Source organism: Microcaecilia unicolor, chromosome 5, assembly GCF_901765095.1.
Source record: "Microcaecilia unicolor chromosome 5, aMicUni1.1, whole genome shotgun sequence".
NCBI classification, from domain to species: domain Eukaryota; kingdom Metazoa; phylum Chordata; class Amphibia; order Gymnophiona; family Siphonopidae; genus Microcaecilia; species Microcaecilia unicolor.
The window spans coordinates 336,240,005-336,264,892 of record NC_044035.1 but is presented as its reverse complement, the minus strand read 5'-3'; the positions used below and the strand labels follow the sequence as shown (position 1 = coordinate 336,264,892).

General features: G+C 44.7%; 1 protein-coding gene across 1 annotated transcript in view; it reads right to left on the bottom strand.

Moving 5' to 3' along the window:
• VAT1L (vesicle amine transport 1 like) overlaps nt 1-24,888 on the bottom strand; it is a 152,974-nt gene that overhangs the window by 85,376 nt on the left and 42,710 nt on the right. Inside the window, exons 4-5 of the mRNA XM_030202646.1 lie at nt 19,889-20,031; nt 11,345-11,448 (exon numbers count right to left, since the gene is read on the bottom strand). Coding sequence (XP_030058506.1) covers nt 11,345-11,448; nt 19,889-20,031 — 247 coding nt within the window. The remainder of the gene's footprint in view (nt 1-11,344; nt 11,449-19,888; nt 20,032-24,888) is intronic.

The window sequence follows — 24,888 nt, the reverse complement described above, 5'->3', positions numbered from 1 at the left end:
AAAGTACTAATAAAGAGTTTCATTTACCCAATACGAATCCAAAAGAATCTGTAGTATTTTATTCTGTGAGCAGTCTGCAGTGATCAAGTGAGCAGGCTGCAATACCAAAGCAACAGTGCCTGGATAACTATCTGGGCAAGTTAGCTAGTAATAAACAAAAAAAACCAAAACCTTTTTAATTCTTATGACACGATTTTGGTTGTGCTTGTGCTCTTCCATGCGGGTGTTCTGTTCTGTTTGTAAAGGTATTTCTTTCTTTTTCTTAGTTATTTATTATATTTTTATAAATCACTTAGGGGTATGTTTACTAAGGTGCGTTAGCGTTTCAAAAACACCTTTAAAGTTAAGGCGCGTTAAACGCTAATGTGCCTATACATTTCTATGGACGTGTTAGCGTTTAACCTGCATTAACTATTAACACGCGTTAACAACACTAACGCACCTATAGTGCATCTTAGTAAACATAGGCATTAGATTTGGGTTTTCACGTGATTTATCAATCCATTAAGTCACGAATAAATATAAACATAAATTGGACGGTATAAATAGCAGTCCTAACCTGCCCAGATAGCTATCTAGGAACAGGCATTGAATATCGATAATACTCAAATAAGTTCCAGTGATTGCCAAAGACCCAGATATTCAGTGACCATAGCTGGATATGGACCAGAGCTGAAGATTCAAGTCTAAATCAGCTCACCCTGACCAGTATTTAAAAAAAAATGCTCGCTGCAGCAAGCTGAAAATTGGCTTGATTGCTTATTAATGTTTGTACTACTATCCTGTGATTGTTTTTGGTTATGTGTTTTTTTTTAATATTATATTATGACTGTTGTTACTGAGTGGAGGAGTGACCTAGTGGTTAGGGTGGTGGACTTTGGTCCTGGGGAGCTGAGGAACTGAGTTCAATTCCCACTCCAGGCACAGGCAGCTCCTTGTGACTCTGGGCAAGTCACTTAACCCTCCATTGCCCCATGTAAGCCGCATCGAGCCTGCCATGAGTGGGAAAGCGCGGGGTACAAATGTAACAAAAATAAAATAGATACTATTGGAGATACTGTTGGAGATTCCACTAGCAACATTCTATGTAGAAAGCTGTGCAGGCTTCTGTTTCTGTGAGTCTGACGTCCTGCACGTATGTGCAGGACGTCAAACTCACAGAAGCAGAAGCCTGCGCGGCCACATTTGGTGTTCTGCAAGGGCCGACTTCTACATGGAATGTTGCTAGTGGAATAGCAACATTCCATGTAGAATCTCAAATAGTAGCAACAGTGGAGGAGTGGCCTAGTGGTTAGGGTGGTGGACTTTGGTCCTGAGGAACTGAGCTGGATTCCCACTTCAGGCACAGGCAGCTCCTTGTGACTCTGGGCAAGTCACTTAACCCTCCATTGCCCCATGTAAGCCGCATTGAGCCTTCCATGAGTGGGAAAGCACGGGGTACAAATGTAACAACAATAAAAAAAAAAGCCAGACTGAGGTTGTGGGAAGAATAGGCTAAATGCTGAAATACAGAAACGAACGACTCCTTTACGTTGTTCACGTTCTCTCTTCACATATTGCTTGACATCTTCTAAAATACTTCTTTGCAACAAGTTTAGAATGCTGAGCTCATATGGATTCTGTAAGTAATCCCTAGAACTAGGGGCCAGAATGTGACGTTTCAAGGGGTAGGCTCGAGAACATCATAAAATATGGTGGATGTAGAGAATGTCCTTCCAGAGAGGGCGGTAGAGGCTAAAACAATAACGACGCTGGTGTGAGATGAATGCAAAGGATTGTTAGTTGCAAACAATTGATGAGATTGTATCAGTATCAAACAGTGACACTACAAGTCACAGGGATAGTCTGGTTGATACCGTGTTTCCCCGAAAATAAGACACTGTCTTATATTAATTTTTGCCCCCCAAAATGCGCTAGGTCTTATTTTCAGGGGCTGTCTTATTTTTCGGGGAAACATCGGGGTTGGCCCGCCCGCCCTCTGTCGCTCCCGGAACTAACTTTAAACGCATCCTTTCACCTTCGCAGCAAGCAGCAGCAGGACAGGCCACTCCTTCCTTCCCTGTCCCGCCCTCGCCTGACGTAACGTCCGTGAGGGCGGGGCACGGAAGGAAGGAGAGGTCTGCCCTGCTGCTGCTTGCTGAGAAGGTGAAAGAAGGCATTCAAGGTTAGTTCCAGGAGCGACGGAGGGTGGGTGGAGGGGGGGGGGGCTCGGCGACCTCGGGTGGGAGGGGCGGCCCGGGGGCGGCCTTGTCCGGCTCTCGGCAGCCCTGCTTTCAAACAAAAATTTGCTAGGTCTTATTTTCGGAGGAGGCCTTATATCTACCAATTCAGGAAAACCTCTACTAGGTCTTATTTTCGGGGGATGTCTTACTTTCGGGGAAACAGGGTACCAGTTGGTTGTAAGTCTCTAGAAAATATAAATGTGCAACAGTTTGGTGGTGGCAGGGTACTAATGGTGGTGGTGGGGAGCAGGGGCGTAGCCAGACTTCAATGGTAGGGGGGGTCCAGAGCCGAGGTGAGGGGGCACATTTTAACCCACCCCCCAGCACCGCCGACCCCCCCCCCGGCCGCCAGCCAGCCATTGCCGACACTGACCAGCCCCGCCCGCCCGCCATTGTTGACACATCCAACAACTTTGAACCCCCCCTGCCGATGACCCTCTCGAACCCCCGCCCGCCGTCGCCTACCTTTGCTGGCGGGGGACCCCAACCCCCGCCAGCCGAAGTCTTCTTCCTTCGCTTGGTTTCTGACTGAGCCTGACGTCCTGCACGTACAACGTGCAGGACGTCGGACTCACAGAAACAGAACGAAGCCTTGCGATCTGCAGGGCTTCGTTCTGTTTCTGTGAGTCTGATGTCCTGCACGACGTCAGACTCAGTCAGAAACCAAACAAAGGAAGAAGACCGGCTGGCGGGGGTTGGGGTCCCCCGCCAGCAAAGGTAGCAGGCGGCAGGTTGGTGGCGGGAGGGGGGGTTGAGAGGGTCGCTGGCAGGGGGGTCCAGGGCCAAATCTATGGGGGCCTAGGCCCCTGTGGCCCCATAGCAGCTACACCCCTGGTGGGGAGGAAGGGTGGGGGCGGAGCACAAGACTAAGCCTGCATAGAACACAATGGATCTGCATCTGCAACCACACTTTTGTGATTTGGGTGAAAAAGCGGAGAGATCAAGAGAGAATTTAGGGTTAACATAAAAGGAATGAGACTCAAGTTTATTTTTATTTAGAACTAGATATAGTGCTACAACAGCAGCACTTTGAAGCAGTTGACAAATCAGAATGATGGCAAGATCGGAGAGACAAAGGACAGAAGCTGGCACAGAAGGGTGGATGAATAGCACAACAATAGGTACCTTTAGACTAGGGGATCTCAACTCTGTCCTTGGGGCACATCTAGCCAGTCAAGTTTTCAAGATACCCACAATGAATATGCATGAAATAGATCTGCATGGAACGGAGGTAGTGCACGCACATTTATATCAAAACATCAACCATACACCAGCCACTGTTCGTATGTGAATAATGGATCCTCAGATGGTCGGCTACACTCGCTCTTATGTCTGCCAAGACCCTCAATCGTCATTGATCCATATAATTACTTGACTATACTCTTTAAGTGAGGGATTAGTGCAAATTCTTTCCTCAAAGTGTTTAGAACCAACTCAACTTGAAAATACGGCTTCATTAACACCAAAACGTATCCTAAATGAAGTTTGAAAACAGCCACCTCTCCCGACATGAGTTTGGTGCTGCGTCAGGGTCGAGTACGAAGATAAGGCCCAGATGATCAAAAGCCCCGTGCTGTTCCAAACAGCGCCCTAAAAATAGCGCCGGGACAGCGCAGGGCTTTTTTGCATCGATGATCAAAAATAATGCATGCAAATCTAAGCAGCGCTATTATCCTGGGATGCGCTGGGCGGGGCTGCAGACCATGTAAGGGAATCTTTGGCGTGCTGGACGCTGATCATTGGGGATGAATGCGTTAAGCGCTGATTAGCATGCATTTGGCAAGCTAATTGCGCTAAGAGCCCTGTTTAGCATGCATTTGCATGCCACTTGCGCTAAGAGCCCTCGAGTGCGTTGTTTCAGGCGCTCGAGGGCTCTGATCATGGGTTGGCTGCAAACTCCGGCGCTAGTATGGCGTTAACAGTCTCTAGCGCCGGAGTTTGCTTTTGATCATGAGGGCCTAAATGTCTTGGATAATAAGTAATATCTTATAAACCACCATGCTTCAGTTGGCATCTGGAATATGTCCTGGTCAATGAGGAAAGGGATAACTGATCAAACCAGATGGGCCGACTGGTCTTTTTTTCTTCATCTACTATTTGAAGCACAGTACCAGTTACCGTCAAAACCCACAGCTAGCCTTATTTTATTTATTTATTTGTTGCATTTGTATCCCACATTTTCCCACCTTTTTGCAGGCTCAATGTGGCTTACATTATGCCGTAATGGCGATCGCCGTTTCCGGAATGAGAAATACAGAGTAGTGTTATATGTACAATACCGAGAGTACTGTTTTTCTCAAGTAGCTCGATAAGATTTCTTCTCCTGTTTTACTTTAGAGTCTCATTAAAGAGCTTTGCAGCTGCCCATCATAAGCAAACACTTGATCCTGTTCCAGCAGCTCCAGGTGAACATCCATCTGTTCTAGATGTACAAGATATCCTATGATTCAGACAAGTTTAAAAAAAAACACACCAGATATTTAACAAGTTTACGATGTCAGCATTTATTTTATTTTTGTTACATTTGTACCCCGCACTTTTTCCCACTCATGGCAGGCTCAATGCGGCTTACATGGGGCAATGGAGGGTTAAATGACTTGCCCAGAGTCACAAGGAGCTGCCTGTGCCTGAAGTGGGAATTGAACTCAGTTCCTCAGGACCAAAGTCCACCACCCTAACCACTAGGCTACTCCTCCACTGTTGCTACTATTTGAGATTCTACATGGAATGTTGCTATTCCACTAGCAACATTCCATGTAGAGGTTGGCCCTTGCAGATCACCAATGTGGCCGCGCAGGCTTCTGCTTCTGTGAGTCTGACGTCCTGCACGTACGTGCAGGACGTCAGACTCACAGAAACAGAAGCCTGCGCAGCCTTCTACATGGAATGTTGCTAGTGGAATAGCAACATTCCATGTAGAATCTCCAATAGTAGCAACATTCCATGTAGAATCTCCAATAGTATCTGTTTTATTTTTGTTACATTTGTACCCTGCGCTTTCCCACTCATGGCAGGCTCAATGCGGCTTACATGGAGCAATGGAGGGTTAAGTGACTTGCCCAGAGTCACAAGGAGCTGCCTGTGCTTGAAGTGGGAATCAAACTCAGTTCCTCAGGACCAAAGTCCACCACCCTAACCACTAGGCCACTCCTCCTTTTGCGATAGGGACAGATGTGTTACCAGTTCTTCTGAATGGACTGCTACTATTGCTGATTTTATAACACTACTAGATATATGGAGCAATGTACAGACATACTTTGCGGGACACAGTCCCTACTCTGTGGAGCTCACAATTTAGACAGAAGAGACAAAGGAGAGTTTTCAGGAAATATTAAGGGGCCCTTTTACTAAGACGCACCTAAAAGTGGACTGCGCTGGTGAAGGACGCACGCGAGTCCATATTTCAGCATGCCTGAAAAAGAGGCATTTTTTTTTTTGTGAACGAAAATGGTCGTGTGGCAAAATTAAAACAAGCGTGCGTCCATTTTCGGACTGAGACCTTACTGCCACCCATTGACTTAGCGGTAAGGTCTCACGCGCTAACCGGGCAGTAAGCATCAGCACGCTTAAACTGCCGATTACCACCGGGTAAGCGCCACGTGGTAGAAAATGGAAAATATTTTCTACCGCGTGTTTTGGACATGCGTCACAAATGGAATTACTGCCTGGGGCACACGGTAGCCTGGCGGTAGTTCCAATTTGACGCACGTTGGATGCACGTGGAGGGGCATAATCAAACGGGGATGACCATCTCTAAGGGCGCCCATCTCTAAGGACGTCCTGGCGAAGGGGCGGGGAAGCCCGTATTATCGAAACAAGATGGGCGTCCATCTTTCGCTTCAGTAATACGGTCAGGGACGCCCAAATCTCAACATTTAGGTTAACCTTAGAGATGGTTGACCTTAGAGATGGTCGTTCCTGGTTTTCGGCCATAATGGAAACCGAGGACACCTATCTCAAAAACGACCAAATCCAAGCCATTTGGTCGTGGGAGGAGCCAGCATTTGTAGTGCACTGGTCCCCTTCACATGCCAGGACACCAACCGGGCACCCTAGGGAGCACTGGAGTTGGCTTCACAAATTGCTCCCAGATGCATAGCTCCCTTACCTTGGGTGCTGAGCCCCCCAACCCCCCCAAAACCCACAACTGTACAACACTACCATAGCCCTAAGGGGTGAAGGGGGGCACCTACATGTGGGTACAGTGGGATTCGGGTGGGTTTTGATGGGCTCCCATTTTCCACCACAAGTGTAACAGGTAGGGGGGGGGGGGGTTATGGGCCTGGGTCCGCCTGGCTGAAGTGCACTGCACCCACTAAACTGCTCCACGGACCTGCATACTGCTGTCAGGGAGCTGGATATGACATTTGAGTTTGGCAAAAAAAATTTTAAAGTTTTTTTTAGGGTGGGAGGGGGTTGGTGACCACTGGGGGAGTAAGGGGAGGTCATCCCCGATTCCCTCCGGTGGTCATCTGGTCAGTTCAAGTACCTTTTTGAGGCTTGGTTGTGAAAAAAAATGGACCAAGTAAAGTCGGCCAAGTGCTCATCAGGGTCACCCTTCTTTTTTCCATTATTGGCCAAGGACGCCCATCTGCTAAGCATGCCCCAGTCCCGCCTTCGCTACGTCTCCGACATGCCCCCAGGAACTTTGGTCGTCCCCGCGACGGAAAGTAGTTGAGGGCGCCCAAAATCGGCTTTCGATTATGCCGATTTGGGCGACCCTGAGAGAAGGACGCCCATCTCCTGATTTGTGTTGGAAGATGGGCACCCCTCTCTTTCGAAAATGCCCCTGATAGTCAGGCCTGGTTATGCTAGTTCAGAGGTGGTGCCAAATGCAACGCTAAAGAAATGAGCTTTGAGAAATGCTTTGACTCTAGGGAGAGAAAGTTCAGATCGCAGGGAAGGGGGGAAAATCATTCCAAAATTTGGGGGCCAAAAAGAAGGCAGTAGTGGTCCTAGTCAATTTATAGCGGGCAAAACAGGGGAGAGGGTAAGATCAGACAGCGCCCATCTAAGGAGGGGCCAGGCCGGGATGTAGGAAATGATAACAGAGGAAAGATAAGAGGAACTACCAAAGTGGAGAACTTTGTGGATGAGAACCAAGACCTTGAACCAAGGCCTAAAGAAGGTAGGGAGCTAGTGTAAGTGGAGAAACAAGGGGGTGAAGCGATCATGATTTTTAGCATGTAGTAGAGGACGGACAGCAGAATTTTGAAGACGGCGTTGCTGAGTCTGGGTAATACCAGCAGCTGAATTCTAAACATGCCGGTGTCAATATTCAGCGGCAGCACTGAGCTTAGTTTTTGAGATGCCAGACACAGTGTTAGAATAAAATACCTTTATTAACCAGCAGAGGGGTGTTGATGCCTCTCTACAAGTCATCGGTGAGGCCCCACTTGGAGTACTGTTTTCAATTTTGGAGGCCGTATCTTGCTAAAGATGTAAAAAGACTGGAAGCGGTGCAAAAAAAGTTACAAAAATAGTAAAGGGATTTGCATTGTAGACCGTAGGAGGAGAGACTTGCTGACCTGAACATGTATACCTTGGAGGAAAGGAGAAACAGGGGTGACATGATACAGACATTCAAATATTTGAAAGGTATTAATCCGCAAACAAACCTTTTTTGGAGACGGGAAGACGGTAGAACTAGAGGACATTGAATTGAAGTTGAAGGGGGGCAGACTCAGGAGTAATGTCAGGAAGTATTTTTTCACAGAGAGGGTGGTGGATGCTTGGAATGCCCTCCCGCGGGAGGTGGTGGAGATGTAAACGGTAATGGAATTCAAACATGCGTGGGATAAACACAAAGGAATCCTGTTTAGAAGGAATGGATCCACGGAATCTTAGCAGTGATTAGGTAGTAACGACGGTAAATGGGAACCAAAGCCAGTGCTGGGCAGACCTCTACGCTCTACGCCCTGATCGTGACTGAATAGATAGGGATGGGTTTGAGTGTAAATTTTAAGGGGCTTCGACATTAGCTTCAGAACTTTTAGTACAAGAAGAGTATTGGGCAGACTTTTACAGTCTGTGTCCTGAGAATGGCAAGGACAAATCAAACTCAGGTACACACATAAAGTATCACATACCATGTAAAATGAATTTATATTGTTGGGCAGACTGGATGGACCGTTCAGGTCTTTATCTGACGTCATTTACTATGTTACTATGTTAGGCTGCACTAAATACATGTGTAGCACACTGACTATTGCTGGCTATCCTCCTTCTATATAGAGGCTCATTTACAAAGTTATGTAGGTTAGTATGGGGGTCTTTTACAAAGCTGTGCTAGTGTCTTTAGCTCATGGTAAAAATCAGCTGGTGGTAAACGCTGCATTGACCACTAGGCTACTTTTGCAGCTGTGTTCAGAATGCCCAGAATGCCTGATGCTGTCAGGGAGCCTAGGTTCCCTTTCCACTGTTACTTTCAGGGGTGAGGGAGTGGGACAGTAACGACTGGAGGATTAAGGGAAAGGAAAATGGACTTGATATACCGCCTTTCTGAGGTTTTTGCAACTACATTCAAAGCGGTTTACATATATTCAGATACTTATTTTGTACCAGGGGCAATGGAGGGTTAAGTGACTTGCCCAGAGTCACAAGGAGCGGGAATCAAACCCAGTTCCCCAGGATCAAAGTCCACTGCACTAACTACTAGGCTACTCTTCCACTCGCAACATTCCATGTAGAAGCCTGCCCTGCAGATCAGCAATGCGGCTGCGCAGGCTTCTGTTTCTGTGAGTCTGACGTCAAATAGCAGCAACAGAATCTCAATAGTAGCAACATTCCATGTAGAATCTCAAATAAGGAAAGGGAAATGGACTTGATATACCACCTTTCTGAGGTTTTTGCAACTACATTCAAAGCGGTTTACATATATTCAGGTACTTATTTTGTGCCAGGGGCAATGGAGGGTTAAGTGACTTGCCCAGAGTCATAAGGAGCTGCAGTGGGAATCGAACTCAGTTCCCCAGGATCAAAGTCCACTGCACTAACCACTAGGCTACTCCTGCAGTTGTCAGTTACTTAATCAGGATACCTTTTTATACCCTAGATATGATTAAAACAGGTCTAATTTAGGATATATTGAGTTTTCTGGGATCTTGCCAGGTATCTTTGACCTGGATTGGCCACTGTTGGAAACAGGATGCTGGGCTTGATGGACCTTTGGTCTGTCCCAGTGTGGCAATACTTATGTACTTAAGTAGGTAAAAAAAAATCTTGTGACAACCACTTAATTACATTCAGATGTACGATATCACTGGTCAATGGAGCCATTTGACCAAGGTTACCTAAAGGACCTGTAAGTTCAGCAGGATTTGAACTACTAGCTTCTATTTCATTGCTCCAGTCTACTGCATGTCGTGTCTCTTTATGACCTTCAATGTGGACTACACAGTTACTGTTTCTTACTGTAATTACAGTAAGAATTGATTATCTGAGGATGATTAGAACAGTAGCCTGATTTAGTATTTGGAAGCGTGAAGGAATGCAGGTGCACAATTTTTTACTTTCTATGTACTGTGATCCAGCTTTCTCTGCACCCTGTCTTTCCTTTACTTACACAAAAGGCCTCTGAAAAAGGAAAAAAACATGCTGAATTTTTCACGGAAATTACAAAGACAGTACGAACAACGTTAGCTACCAGCACACAAGGTGAGAACTTACTTACATTCAGTCCATATGTTAAGCTGCCGTGTCTTAACCAGAGGGATATTTGCATCTATTGTTGATTAAACAGTGAGGAAGATTCAGCTTCTGTTTCCAAAATCCTACTTGCAAATGCACAGGCTGATTTTGACAGGAGTCTAAATTCACCCCTTGAAAACTGAACAAGGCTAAGTTCCTAATTTACAGCCTCTTTTCCCAAACCGCGCAAGCGATTCCCAGTACAGCAATATCGACAAAGCCCATTCACTTAGAAACCTAAGTATCTGTTTATTAAAATATGGTCCAGTTTTGCATTTGTGGGCTACCTGTAGAAATGTTTCCAACATGTTCCCATACAGTTTTCACATAGAAAAATACTTTAGCAATCAGAAAATCTACTTTAAGATAGACCGGATACACTTAGAGCCTCCTACTTAAGAAGCAGTAAATGCAGCCATATTGGGGGAGATTCTATATGTGGCACCTAAAAAATCCCCACGTAAAAGCGTATTCTATAAATGGCGCCTTTGTCATCTGAACTATCCCGCCCCTTTAGAAAACAGGAAGTTGCATCAGAAGGGGTGGGACGGTTCAGAGAAAAAGCCCTGGTGCAGGTCACAGGCAGCCTATGAGTCAGGGTCGAAGCCAGACCTCGGCGGGAGGGGGGTCCAGAGCCCGAGGTGGGGGGGGGGCACATTTTAGCCCGCTTCCTCCAGCTGCTGACCCTCCCCCACCACTTTTGACCCCTCCCGCCGCCGCTGTCGCCAGGTACCTTTGCCGGAGGGGGTCTCCAACCCCCACCAGCCGAAGTCTTCTTCAGCACTGGTCTCCGGCACTGATCTGTTTCTGTGAGTCCTGACTCTTGACGTCTTGCATGGGGCTACATACAGGACATGCATGCAGGATGTGAGGAGTCAGTACTCACAGAAATGGATCAGTGAACGCGCCGGAGACCGGCGCTGAAGAAGACTTCGGCTGGTGGGGGTTGGGAACCCCACCAGCAAAGGTACCTGGCGGCGGCGGGAGGTGGGGGTCAAAAGTGGTGGGGGAGGGTCAGCGGCGGGGGGGGGGGGGGGGTCAAAAGTAGAGGGGGCCAGGGCTAAATCTGTGGGGGCCCATGGCCCTGTGGCCCCACCTAGCTATGCCCCTGCTGTGTGCCACTGGCACTGCCTGGGCAAAGACTGGACGTGATTTTAAGGCATGGGGGAGCGTAGGAAGGAGAGGGAATAGTGAGAGCTTTGTGGGGCCAGGAAGGGAAGGCAGAGATGTGGTGGGAGGGAGAAGGGAGGGACTGGCAGGAGGTTTATATGCAACCTAACTTAGGAGCTTAGCCAGGTGCCTAAATTTAGGTGGTCAGACACGTTTTTCTAAATAATACAAAAAATTTATATCTATGTTTTATTGGCCTCATAATCATTTGTTCTGCATTTTAACACATGAATTAAAATGGTTCAGTGACATCTCTTACTTACCATACAAAATATAAGTTCCAAGGGACTTGAGTAGCCCAAGGCCCTTCCCTGTGTTTTCACCACACAAGCAGTCCAGAACGATATCTACGCCATCTGGTGAGATCCTGAAACAGAAAGAAAAGTGGAACCTTTGCATTCATTGTCACAGGGGCTGGCTACGTTTTCCAATCTATTTATTCTAAGAATATATTTATGTTGATAGATACAATACCAAGCATAACACTTCAGCTACTCCCCGCAGGGCTGGATCCACTATGTAATAACATGGTTCCATAAACATCCAATTTAGATTTTATTTGAATTGCTTCCTGAGAAACACATGGTCTGAGGATATGGCTAAAATCAGCTGTGTATATTGCTAAGCAGCATGCCAGAATCCTCAGCTGGAATTAACAATGATTTTATGAAAATTTCGTAGGCTGTGAACAGCTAAAAATAAAAATGTATAACTCCTTGGACTGTATATTTAGGGCCCAATATTCAAAATGATTCATGCGGGCAGGAAGGGATTTATGTGCTGAGCAGAACAGGAGGGGATATTCAGTCACCACTAATGATGGAATGAACTGGGGGGAGGGGGTGCCAAATCTAGGCGGAACTGGAAATTATCTGGGCACTGGTGATATTTCAGTATTGGTTCTCATATTGCATGTAGGATTTCTATTTATTTATTTATTTTCCACATTTCTATTTCACGTTATCCTTGGGATTCTAGGCTGATTACAACCCAACATACACAATTTATGGCATTTGGAACACGATGTACAAACAATAAAATAAAAATTAAATTGCCAAAACAAACCAATAATCACTGTCATCCCAAAGTTCATAAAGTCAATTCATGGAAGTCATGCACTTAAACTGAAGGCCTGGCTAAACAAAAAGGTTTTTAAAGGAGTCCTTCAAGGAGCATGATTTTCAATGGTAAGTCATTTCACATTTTAGGTCCTGCAACAGAAAAAAATAGATGTCCGATTTTTCCTCAAGGTCTATCATGTGAAAAGAAGGCACATCCAACAAATTAGAAGCTGCCAATCGTAGGGATGGCCATGGTTGATGCAAATGCAATGTGGAAGAAACTACCAGAGAAATGTTGTTAATCAAAACCTCAACGGTAAAATCTTACATCGTATCCAATAGTCAATTGGCAGCCAACGTAACGCCATCTAAACAGGACTCATATGTTCTCTTCTCGAATGTCCTGTAAATCAACCTGGCAGTAGCATTCTACGCAATTTCTAAAGATTTCAAAGAACGTTTAGAAACACCTACTAATAAACTGTTACAGTAGTGAAAATGAGGACAAACAACACATTGCATTACCATTCTAAAATTACAATCTGTCAGAAGATGCTGTAAATGCCTCTCCTTGCTCATTTAAGTATATTTATTTATTTAGATATTGCTCACACCTTTTTCAGTAGTAACTCAAGCTGAGTTACAGTCAGGTACACTGGATATTTCTCTGTCCCAGGAGGGCTCACAATCTAAGTTGAGGCAATAGAGGGTTAAGTGACTTGCCCAAGATCACAAGGAGCAGTGGGGGGATTTGAACTGGCCACCATCTGGATTGCAAGACTGGTGCTCTAACCACTAGGCCACTCCTCCACTCAGCAACATTCCATGTAGAATCACCACTAATAGCAACATTCCATGTAGAATCTTCACTATTTATTTAGATTTTGCTCACACCTTTTTCAGTAGTAGCTCAAGGAGACTTACATTCAGATACTCTGGATATTTCTCTGTCCCAGGAGGGCTCACAATCTAAGTTTGCACTTGAGGCAATGGAGGGTTAAGCAACTTGCCCAAGATCACAAAGAGCAGCAGTGGGATTTGAACCGGCCACCTCTGGATTGCAAGACCGGTGCCCTAACCACTAGGCCACTCCTCCACTATAGCATAGAATACTGGCCATAGAGAGTATCTCTGCTGACTCGGACATTCAGTACCAGTATAAGATCTGGCCCTGATTGTCTGGGTCTAAATTAGCTGGAGACAGTCAGCATTCATAGAAAGGATGAATGCCGCTGGCTTAATATTGACCTAGTAAATATATGCTGGGGAAGCTGTGACATACTGTAGTCAAGGTAACTCTGTCTGGTGGGGTTTCTTTACCTACTGATTCTGGAAGGGACAGAGTAACGCTGCACTGATTATATTCACATCGATTAAAGCGGTATGTAGCTGACATTTCAGAAATTTACTGAACTGCATATTCCTAAAACAAAAGGTTTTAATTTGTTGGATTTGAGAAAAAAAAAACCCCACCATTTTGGTGGCTGATGTGTGTTTTTCTCTCTGTTCCTCTGTGAAACTTGAGACGTGCTTATGCTCACATGCCTTTCCATAGGTTTTGGTTATTGCCTTGTGTGCTGCTAGACCTGGGGATTTCTGAGGGGGTCCGTTTACTAAGCTGCTTAAGTGCTTATGCGCGCCCAACGCGCGTCCATTCCGAGCCACCGACCAGCTACCGCGTGGCCTGGGCGGTAATTTCATTTTTGACGTGTGTCCCCTACGTGCGTCAGAAAATATTTTTATTTTCTGGCATGTGGGCGGTAATCGGCATTTGAATGCGCATTGACCATTACCGCCCGGTTAAGGCATGAGACCTTACCACTAAGTCAATGGGTGGCGGTAAGGTCTCAGGCCCAAAATGGATGCGCACCAATTTTTATTTTGCCGCGCGTCCAGAGTCACAAGGAGCTGCCTGTGCCTGAAGTGGGAATCAAACTCAGTTCCTCAGGACCAGAGTTCACCACCCTAACCACTAGGCCACTCCTCCTTTGGCAGGAATATTCGCCCTAGAAGTTTCTCTCAAGGAATAGGAGATACTAAAGCCTGTTCTACTGGTAACCAAATTGGTGCTAAGGTCTCTCTCATTTACTAAGCATTCAACAGCTGTCCTCAATGTTGTCTTGTTCCCTTAAAGAAATTCTAGGGGTTTACTCTTCCACAAAAAATTGTGTGAGCATGCTATTGAGGACAGCTGTTGAATGCTTAGTAAATGAGAGAGACCTTAGCACCAATTTGGTTACCAGTAGAACAGGCTTTAGTATCTCCTATTCCTTGAGAGAAACTTCTAGGGCGAATATTCCTGCCAAAGGAGGAGTGGCCTAGTGGTTAGGGTGGTGAACTCTGGTCCTGAGGAACTGAGTTTGATTCCCACTTCAGGCACAGGCAGCTCCTTGTGACTCTGGGTAAGTCACTTAACCCTCCATTGCCCCATGTAAGCTGCATTGAGCCTGCCATGAGTGGGAAAGCGCGGGGTACAAATGTAACAAAAATAAAATAGATACTATTGGAGATTCTACATGGAATGTTGCTACTATTGGAGATTCTACATGGAATGTTGCTACTATTTGAGGTTCTGTTGCTACTCTTTGAGATTCTACATGGAATGTTGCTACTATTGGAGATTCTACATGGAATGTTGCTATTCCACTAGCAACATTCCATGTAGAAGCCTGCGCAGGCTTCTGTTTCTGTGAGTCTGACGTCCTGCACGTACGTGCAGGACGTCAGACTCATAGAAGCAGAAGCCTGCGCGGCCACATTGGTGATCTGCAAGGGCCGACTTCTACATGGAATGTTGCTAGTGGAGTGGAATAGCAACATTCCATGTAGATCAAATAGTAGCAACAGTGGAGGAGTGGCCTAGTGGTTAGGGTGGTGGACTTTGGTCCTGGGGAACTGGGTTCAATTTCCACTGCAGGCACAGGCAGCTCTTTGTGACTCTGGGCAAGTCACTTAACCCTCTATTGCCCCATGTAAGCCGCATTGAGCCTGCCATGATTGGGAAAGCGCGGGGTACAAATGTAACAAAAATAAAATAGATACTATTGGAGATTCTACATGGAATGTTGCTACTATTGGAGATTCTACATGGAATGTTGCTATTCCACTAGCAACATTCCATGTAGAAGCCTGCGCAGGCTTGTTTCTGTGAGTCTGACGTCCTGCACGTACGTGCAGGATGTCAGACTCACAGAAGCAGAAGCCTGTGCGGCCACATTGGTGATTTGCAAGGGCCGACTTCTACATGGAATGTTGCTAGTGGAGTGGAATAGCAACATTCCATGTAGAATCTCAAATAGTAGCAACAGTGGAGGAGTGGCCTAGTGGTTAGGGTGTAGTGGTTAGGGTGGTGGACTTCGGTCCTGGGGAACTGGGTTCAATTTCCACTGCAGGCACAGGCAGCTCCTTGTGACTCTGGGCAAGTCACTTAACCCTCCATTGCCCCATGTAAGCTGCATTGAGCCTGCCATGAATGGGAAAGCGCGGGGTACAAATGTAACAAAAATAAAATAGATACTATTGGAGATTCTACATGGAATTTTGCTACTATTGGAGATTCTACATGGAATGTTGCTATTCCACTAGCAACATTCCATGTAGAAGGCTGCGCAGGCTTGTTTCTGTGAGTCTGACGTCCTGCACGTACGTGCAGGACGTCAGACTCACAGAAGCAGAAGCCTGCGCGGCCACATTGGTGATCTGCAAGGGCCGACTTCTACATGGAATGTTGCTAGTGGAATAGCAACATTCCATGTAGAATCTCAAATAGTAGCAACAGTGGAGGAGTGGTCTAGTGGTTAGGGTGTAGTGGTTAGGGTGGTGGACTTTGGTCCTGAGGAACTGAGTTCGATTCCCACTTCATGCACAGGCAGCCCCTTGTGACTCTGGGAAAGTCACTTAACCCTCCATTGCCCCATGTAAGCCGCATTGAGCCTGCCATGAGTGGGAAAGCGCAGGGTACAAATGTAACAAAAATAAAATAGATACTATTGGAGATTCTACATGGAATGTTGCTATTCCACTAGCAACATTCCATGTAGAAGGCTGTGCAGGCTTCTGTTTCTGTGAGTCTGATGTCCTGCACGGACGTCACGTCAGACAAGCAGAAGCCTGCGCGGCCACATTGGTGATCTGCAAGGGCCGACTTCTACATGGAATGTTGGAATAGCAACATTCCATGTAGAATCTCCAATAGTAGCAACAGTGGAGGGAGTGGCCTAGTGGTTAGGGTGGTGGACTTTGGTCTTGAGGAACTGAGTTCAATTCCCACTTCAGGCACAGGCAGCTCCTTGTGACTCTGGGCAAGTCACTTAACCCTCCATTGAGCCTGCCATGAGTAGGAAAGCACGGGGTACAAATGTAACTAAAATGAAGGCCCTTTAGCAGTGTCAATGTGTACAGCCTCTTTTTTGGAGTTTCAGCTTAAAATCACAGGGAGACTCTGGGTTCATCCCCACATTAGAACTGGCTCCAAACCAATGTTTCGGAAATAGTGGTAAATCATAACATATTCCAACTGAAAGACATTCTTGATAGAAGTCATTTCCTCTCTTTCTCATGTATCCAAAGTAGATTTGTTTTGCCCGTATCACATATTATAGGTATTTACAGCTGCATGCTATGTTTGCAGACTAAAAACAGCAAAATAGTGTAAGAAATACAGTTGATATTTCTAGGGATGGGTTGTTGTTTGCAACAGCAAATCCTATGCTTTATCATTTCATTAGTAAATAAAAGCAAGCGAAAACCCCAAAACCAACAAAAAAACATGACATTTCATGCTTTCTCACTCACCTATAGTGTGCACTAAGCAGAAAGAAGGCACATTATTTCCGAAAGAGGGCGCACTTTTTCCCCAACAGTGGAACCACCACGTATGCATGTGCTCGCTTTCTGAACTAGTGCACACTATTATCGGAAACTGACAAAACGGGCAGAAAAACCACAATAAAATCAAAAATTCTCATAAACGGCACAGAAAACAACATTAACATTTTCTGGCTATGGGGATGGGACTTGTATACTGCCTGTCTGTGGTTTTTCCAACTACATTCAAAGTGGTTTACATATTATATACAGGTACTTATTTGTACCTAGGACAATGGAAGGTTAAGTGACTTGCCCAGAGTCACAAGGAGCTGCAGTCAGAATTGAACCCAGGTCCCCAAGATCAGAGTTCACTGCACTAACCACTAGGCTAGTCCTCTACTCCATGTCTAGGCTATCTATTCCTAGATGTTTCTTCTCTCTTTCAGCTGAATGCACATCCCTAAGGGAAAACCCATGGAGTTACCCTTGAAAATGAGATTGCATGCTTGCAGGTAGACTTATAATGGAAACTTTCAAAATTTCCTTCAATTGTTATATTTTGTAGAAACAAAACAGGAGACAACCCGCTGCAGTATCCAAGTAGACAGTAAAAACAGCAGCAGTGATCCAAGGAAGAACGAGACGGCAAAGGCTCACTCAAATGTAATTTTTACATTTCAGTGAACCTTTGCCGTCTCATCCTTGCTTGAATCACTGCTGCTGTTTGTACTATCAAATTATATTTTGTGACATTATACTGTACTACTACAGATATCCAACACTGCTTAGCACTGACTATTTACTGAGCAGTGGCGTAACTGTGTGGGGCAACAGGTCCTGAGCCCCACCCCCTCCCAATTTCCTCCGGGCCCCTGGTTTTGCTGGCAGGGGTCCCCAACCCCGGGCAGCTGAAGCCTTGTCCAGCGTCGGTCTTCGGCGCCGCAGCGTTGCCTGTCCTGCTCTTTTCCCCTCACGTCCTGCACGCTCCTTTTAGTGAAATTGAGTTATGGTATTGTGGTGATAGATATGTGTTTTGTATGTTTCTTGATACCCTTGGATCCTGTGTTTCCTGGAATGTAGGGGGGATTTCATCCTTATTAAACGTCAGAAAATACTCCAGGCTCTGAATAAGAGGAGGGCATCTGTAGCCTTCCTCCAGGAGAAATGTTTGGACATCTCTGAGCATGCTAACCTTGAGCGTTGGTGGGTGGCTAGCTATATTAGGTTGGAGGAGTGACCTAGTGGTTAGGGTGGTGGACTTTGGTCCTGAGGAACTGAGTTCGATTCCCACTTCAGGCACAGGCAGCTCCTTGTGACTCTGGGCAAGTCACTTAACCCTCCATTGACCCATGTAAGCTGCATTGAGCCTGCCATGAGTGGGAAAGCGTGGGGTACAAATGTAACAAAAATAAATATTGAGTCTCCTGCGGTTGGTAAAAAAGCCAGGGTTATTACTCCTTTTTGGAAGGGCCTCATGATGGATGTTCAGCAGGTGGTTACTGATTCTGCAGGGCGTTATGCTATTGCTCTGGATGTTATTGGGGGTAGCTCTTTTGTGCTGTGTAATCTATTTGCCCCTAATGAATATAGTAAATCCTTTTTTTTGCAGGTATATTGAGGAAGCTTCATAAATGGGGGGATAACCTTTAATTGTGGGAGGAGACTTTAACAGGGTGGCAGTTTTGAAAATCACAACGTGGACGTTTTCCTGTGAAAAAACATCCATCTGGCGCTCTGTGACGCTTTGGAGATGTTTTTTTTTCTTTTGAAAATGAGCGCCTTAGGGTTCTAAGTCTACTGAAAACCAGGAACAAACCTAACTTAGGTGCCTAAATTTAGGAGCTCTGATTTTTTTTTTTTTGGGGGGGAAGGGGGACTATCAGGCCTTAAGTGTATATACAAAGTGAACACTGTTGCGACATCAAAGAAACTACATAATAGTACAACCAATTTTCATTATTAAAATCGTTTGCAATAAAAATATTAAAACAGAAGTAACCAAATGCCATGAATCATTCCAGATGTATGTTTTTCCCTGGATGGATCCCCCATCTCTACAGCACCCACCCATTCAGATCAAGATATGCTTCAAAGAAAATGACAGACTGCTCAGAATACTGCTGCACGGCTGATCTATGGAACATCGAGGTTCGAAAGTTCGAGGCCACTGCGTGAGAAACTACATTGGCTACCCGTTAAAGACCGGATCACTTTTAAAGTTTGCACCCTGGTGCATAAAATCCTCTACGAAGAACCTCCAGCTTACATGGATAACCTTATCAACTTACCACTTAGGAACTCTGACAGATCATCTCGTTCGTACTTAACTCTCCATTGCCCTACATGTTCTGGCCTCAAGTATAAAGCCACTTAGGCATCCACCTTCCCCTATGTTGGTGCTCATTTGTGGAATGGATTACCTAAATCTGTAAAAACTACTCCCGATCATCTGACCTTCAGGAAAGCTCTCAAGACCACCTTATTTGGAATAGCTTACGCTAACGTCTCGCCGTTGCATCCCTAACTGTTGTACTGTACCTTAATGACATCCTCCACATTCTTACCCCTTCCCCTCCTCTGTAATTACTTACTGATCACTCCTACTTCCATGTACTTGATTGTTTATGCCAAATTAATGTATGCCTGTTCAGCCCTTCACTGTTGTAAGCCACATTGGGCCTCCCCGCAGGTGAGAAAATGTGGGATATAAATGCCATCAATAAATAAATAAATAAATATAAGGACAGCTATTTGTTTCACGGTGCTGAAATTATTTGATTTATTTTAGAGGCTCAGGAAGCAAATGAACAGTGATGAATTCATCTCGACATCTAAATCTCTTTTCAGGTGTTTTCTGAAATTCCTGGGTTTTACAATGGTCTACACAGGCCCATCTCATTACTGTCATACTGCAAAATGCCTGCATCATTTCCTTACCTTTTTACTTCTTGGACATAGTCAGCATTTCTGTCAAAGAGGTGAGTTAAAGATCCTTTGATGGCTTCGTGTTTAAAAGATGAAGCTGTTCCAAAGACAGTAACGTTGGGGATGGTTGAACATAGCTGGGCAACAGCTTGGCCCTGTGAACACAGCAATACATTAGCCTTCCCATTTACAGAATAGCATATATCAATTCTTACAAAGCAAAGCAAGAAATCAAGACATAGGCATTATAATACACAAAAGGGTCAATATTCAGACCATGAGAGGGAGCTTGGCTAACTCCCACGGTCGGCGGTCAGCCTGGATATTCAATTCCGGGCTGTTTCCGGTGACCGGCATTGAATATCTGGCTTATTTTTAACCGGTTTCAAGTTAACCAGCTAAGTCGATATTTGAAGATAGCCGGTTAACTTTAAACCAGTTAAAGATATACCAGCTATTTAAGCGGCCTAGTTAGAATAACCGGATATGGCTTGACTATTTGGGGATAGTCTGCTATATTGCGTGATATAACTGGTTATCGGCACTAACTGGGAATGTTCAGCAGGGGATAACTAGCTATTCATTCCTAGTCAGTTAAATGACGTGGAGGGGCATAATCGAATGGGGACGATCATCTCTAAGGGCGCCCATCTCTAAGGACGTCCCGGCGAAGGGGCGGGGAAACCCGTATTATCGAAACAAGATCGGCATCCATCTTTTGTTTCGATAATACGGTCGGGGACGCCCAAATCTCAACACTTAGGTCGATCTTAGAGATGGTCGACCTAAATGTTGAGATGGTCGACCTTAGAGATGGTCGTCCCTGGTTTTTGGCCATAATGGAAACCAAGGACGCCCATCTTAGAAACGACCAATTCTATGCCATTTGGTCGTGGGAGGAGCCAGCATTCGTAGTGCACTGGTCCCCCTCACATGTCAGGACACCAACCGGGCACCCTAGGGGGCACTGCAGTGGACTTTAGAAAAAGCTCCCGGGTGCATAGCTCCTTTACCTTGTGTGCTGAGCCTCCCAAACCCTCCCAAAACCCACTCCCCACAAATGCACACCACTACCATAGCCCTTAGGGATGAAGGGGACACCTACATGTGGGTACAGTGGGTTTGTGGTGGGTTTTGAAGAGCTCACATTTACCAGCACAAGTGTAACAGGTAGGGGGGGATGGGCCTGGGTCCACCTGCCTGAAGTGCACTGCAGTACCCACTAAAACTGCTCCAGGGTCCTGCATACTGCTGTCAGGGAGCTGGGTATGATATTTGAGGCTGGCATAGAGGCTGGAAAAATATTTTAAAATTTCTTTTTTAGGGTGGGAGGGGGTTAGTGACCACTGGGGGAGTAAGGGGAGGTCATCACCCATTCCCTCCAATGGTCATCTGGTCATTTAGGGCACATTTGTGTGGCTTGGTTGTAAAAAAAAGGACCAAGTAAAGTTGTCCAAGTGTTCGTCAGGGATGCCCTTCTTTTTTCCATTATCGGCCGAGGACACCGATGTGTTAAGCACGCCCCAGTCCCAACTTCACTGTGCTTCCAACACACCCCTGGGAAGATTGGTCGTCCCTGCGATGGAAAGCAGTTGAGGACGTCCAAAATTGGCTTTCGATTATGCCGATTTGCCCTGTGAGAAGGATGCCCATCTTCCAATTTGTGTCGAAAGATGGGCGCCCTTCTCTTTCGAAAATAAGCCTGATCGACTCAGAAATAACTTGAAGAAATACTTCTTCACAGAAAGTTGGTGAATTTGTGGTGGAAATGGTGGAGATGAAAACAGTATCTGAATTTATGAGTGCTTGGAACAAATACATAGGATGTCTAAGGGAGTGATAACTGAATCCTATGTTGTAGGTCTCATTACAATAAATACAGTGCTGATTTTTTTCTGGGTAGGTTCCTTGATGAGTTTTGGAAGTTGGTGTTTTTATGGTATGGCAGATTTGTGGTATATAAGGTGTTAATATATGGCTCCTCTTTTACCAAATGGGACTCTGAAAAATCTGAACCTAACACGGTTCTCACAAGCTAGAGCAGACATATGGTGGTACTGTGGAACCCGCACTATCCGCCATACACTTCCTAACAATTGGACAGGCAGATGTGCCCTAGTAAAATTGGTCATTCCAATCATTATAGCATCCTTGCCTCCTCCTCATAGCAGCTCTTCCTCACGAGTGAAGAGAAATGCAATGCCTGGATCTTTTGATGATCGGGTCTATATAGATGCTATTGGAGTTCCAAGAGGAGTTCCTGATGAGTTTAAAGCCAGAAACCAGGTAGCTGCAGGATTTGAATCAGTTTTCTTTTGGTGGGCGACTATCAATAAGAATCTTGACTGGATCAACTATATATATTACAATCAGCAGAGATTTGTGAATTACACTAGGGATGCAGTTCAAGGAATTGCAACACAATTAGACGCCACTAGCCGGATGACGTTGGAAAATAGATTAGTTCTTGACCAACTTCTAGCAGCGGATGGAGGGGTGTGCCAAAAGATAGGCACCCAGTGTTGCACCTTTATCCCCAACAATACAGCTCCAGATGGATCAATTACCAGAGCTTTAGAAGGCTTAACCTCACTGTCGCAAGAATTGGCAGAGAACTCTGGCGTTGATACATCCTGGACAGGTTGGATGGATAGAGCTTTTGGTAAATGGAAAACATTTATCATTTCAGCAGCCACGACTATAATCATAGTGGTAGCAATTTTTGTTTTAGTAGGATGTTGCATAATCCCTTGTGCTAGAGGCTTAGTAGAACGCTTAATTGAAACCGCAATAATGAAAAGGACCACAGCAGGACAATATGCCCTGTACGAAAATCTCCTTCCCAACACCACAGGAGAAAACACATTGGACTATCTCCCTCCGAGAAGTACCAATCGCTATGCAACTGTTAGAGACACTGGAGAGATGTCTGCAACTGTATAATCAGATAATAACGCACAGGGATAGAATGTAACCATATAAAGCTGTATAAGATGATGTGATCAATTGTGCAAATCTATGCAAATGTATAATTAAGATATAATCAGTATATAACCAATGAATTTGTGATTTATAACAATATAAATATATTGACATACATAAGAATAAGATAGAACCTGCATATTAAAAGGTTGAAGAAAAATTATATTGTAGTAACCATAGGTTTTAGTAGGATTGACATAATTGAAGTACTGCCGAGATGATACTTTCAAACCAAAAACGAAACAAATTGTACCAGCTGATCTTAAGACTCAGATAATTTTATGGCCTCATAGAATACCTTCTGGAATGGATGGTGCCAAGGTACGTTAACCCTGGTGTCACCCTATGGGATAGGGTGAAGAGGGGAATGTTAATATATGGCCTAGCTTTAAGGCTACCACTGGAATAGTGATGGCCAAAGCTATGTAGCCGAAAACAACTGAAAAAGTACTGATTAGGCCAAACAACAAGTAAATGATTTAATATTTGAGAATCTGCAAAAAGCAGGTCTGAACAATGAGTCCTGCCACAAATTGGTACAATTTTTAATTCAAATATAGCACCTGTAATGAAAGATCAGATGAATAAAATGGAGCTTATTAGTTTTGGTATACAATGATACAGAGGTAATACAGAGTTCATGAGATGGTATGAAAAGTATTGCAGCCGGAAGATGTGAAACTGTTATCTCAACGCTTCCCAAAACATGTTGATAATTAGCAGTAGCTGAGAACGGAAGGAGTTGGGTACATCAGATAGCAGATCGCATGGGAAAGTATGATCTCAGAAAGTGAGAAAGATTAGGAGCAAGGTATCTCACCATTCACTTCTATGGAGAAGATAGGGTATAAAAGAGGAGAGATTTTGGCTCAGTTTGAGAGTCCTCTCCAAAGCTTCTGTCAGACGGCGAAGCCCTGTGCGGCTGAAACCAGAATCTGATGTCTGTATTTGTATCAACTTGAAGACTTGTGTTTGGGTAAGAAATAAAATGTACCTATCTATCTAAACCTATCTCTGTCTCTATTTTTATTGATTCTATCTTCTCTTTACCTAACATTTAGCCTACAAGGTAGATCACATACAAGTGACACTCAGTTTTGGACAGAAAGCAGTAGTTATGGGAATTAGTTTTCAATTACGGCTCCTAATGCCACTCCCTTATGATTGGGTGACAATGGAGGTTAGAGAAACTATACAGAACCTAATATATGAAATAAGTACCTTTAGTCCCCTGTGGGAAGGAGTCAGAAAGAGGTCTATAAGAAGAGGTAATTAAAAACAAAGGTGATCACTAGCAAAAGTAACCCCCAGGAAGAGACAAAAACTATATACAGTCAATCCCGTAACATAAATATATATATATATATATATATATATATATATATATATATATATATATACTGTTTGATCATATCAGAATGTCTTATCCAGACAACAACTATTTGTTTTAAAAGGGAACAAAGGAGAATTCAGTATAGGTTGTAACCACAAGCGGCTTGAACAGTTAGTGAATCGTTTGCTCCTATCTGTTTTTGGAAATACCAGTGTTGTTTTTTTTTGTTTTTTTTGTTTAATGTATGGACATATGTTTATATTTTTTGACTTTTTTCAGTCATCGGATATCATGTTATTTTGTTCATACAGATTTCTAGTGAACTTTAGGTGTGTTAAAAATGCTAACGTGCCTAAGTAAACAGGGCCTTTTGGGTTTTTTTGCAGAACATGTATTTATATTTAACACTGGTCCAGTGTCAGGAGCTGGTATATTTAATATTAGAATCCTAGGTTACATAATTAAACTATTAAAAGTTTTACTGAAATAAACAGAATTGCAAATTTTTTTTTTTTTTTTGCAAAGGAAGGAATATGCTGCTTTCTTTTTTTTTGGGGGGGGGGGGAGAACCACCTGAGCAGTGTCCTGGGTGAGGATAGGGTTACCATATTTTGTCCTCTCAAAAAGAGGACACATGTCCGCCCCTGCCCACACCCGCCCCTTTCACATCCTCGCCCCGCTCCCTCTCACATATGCT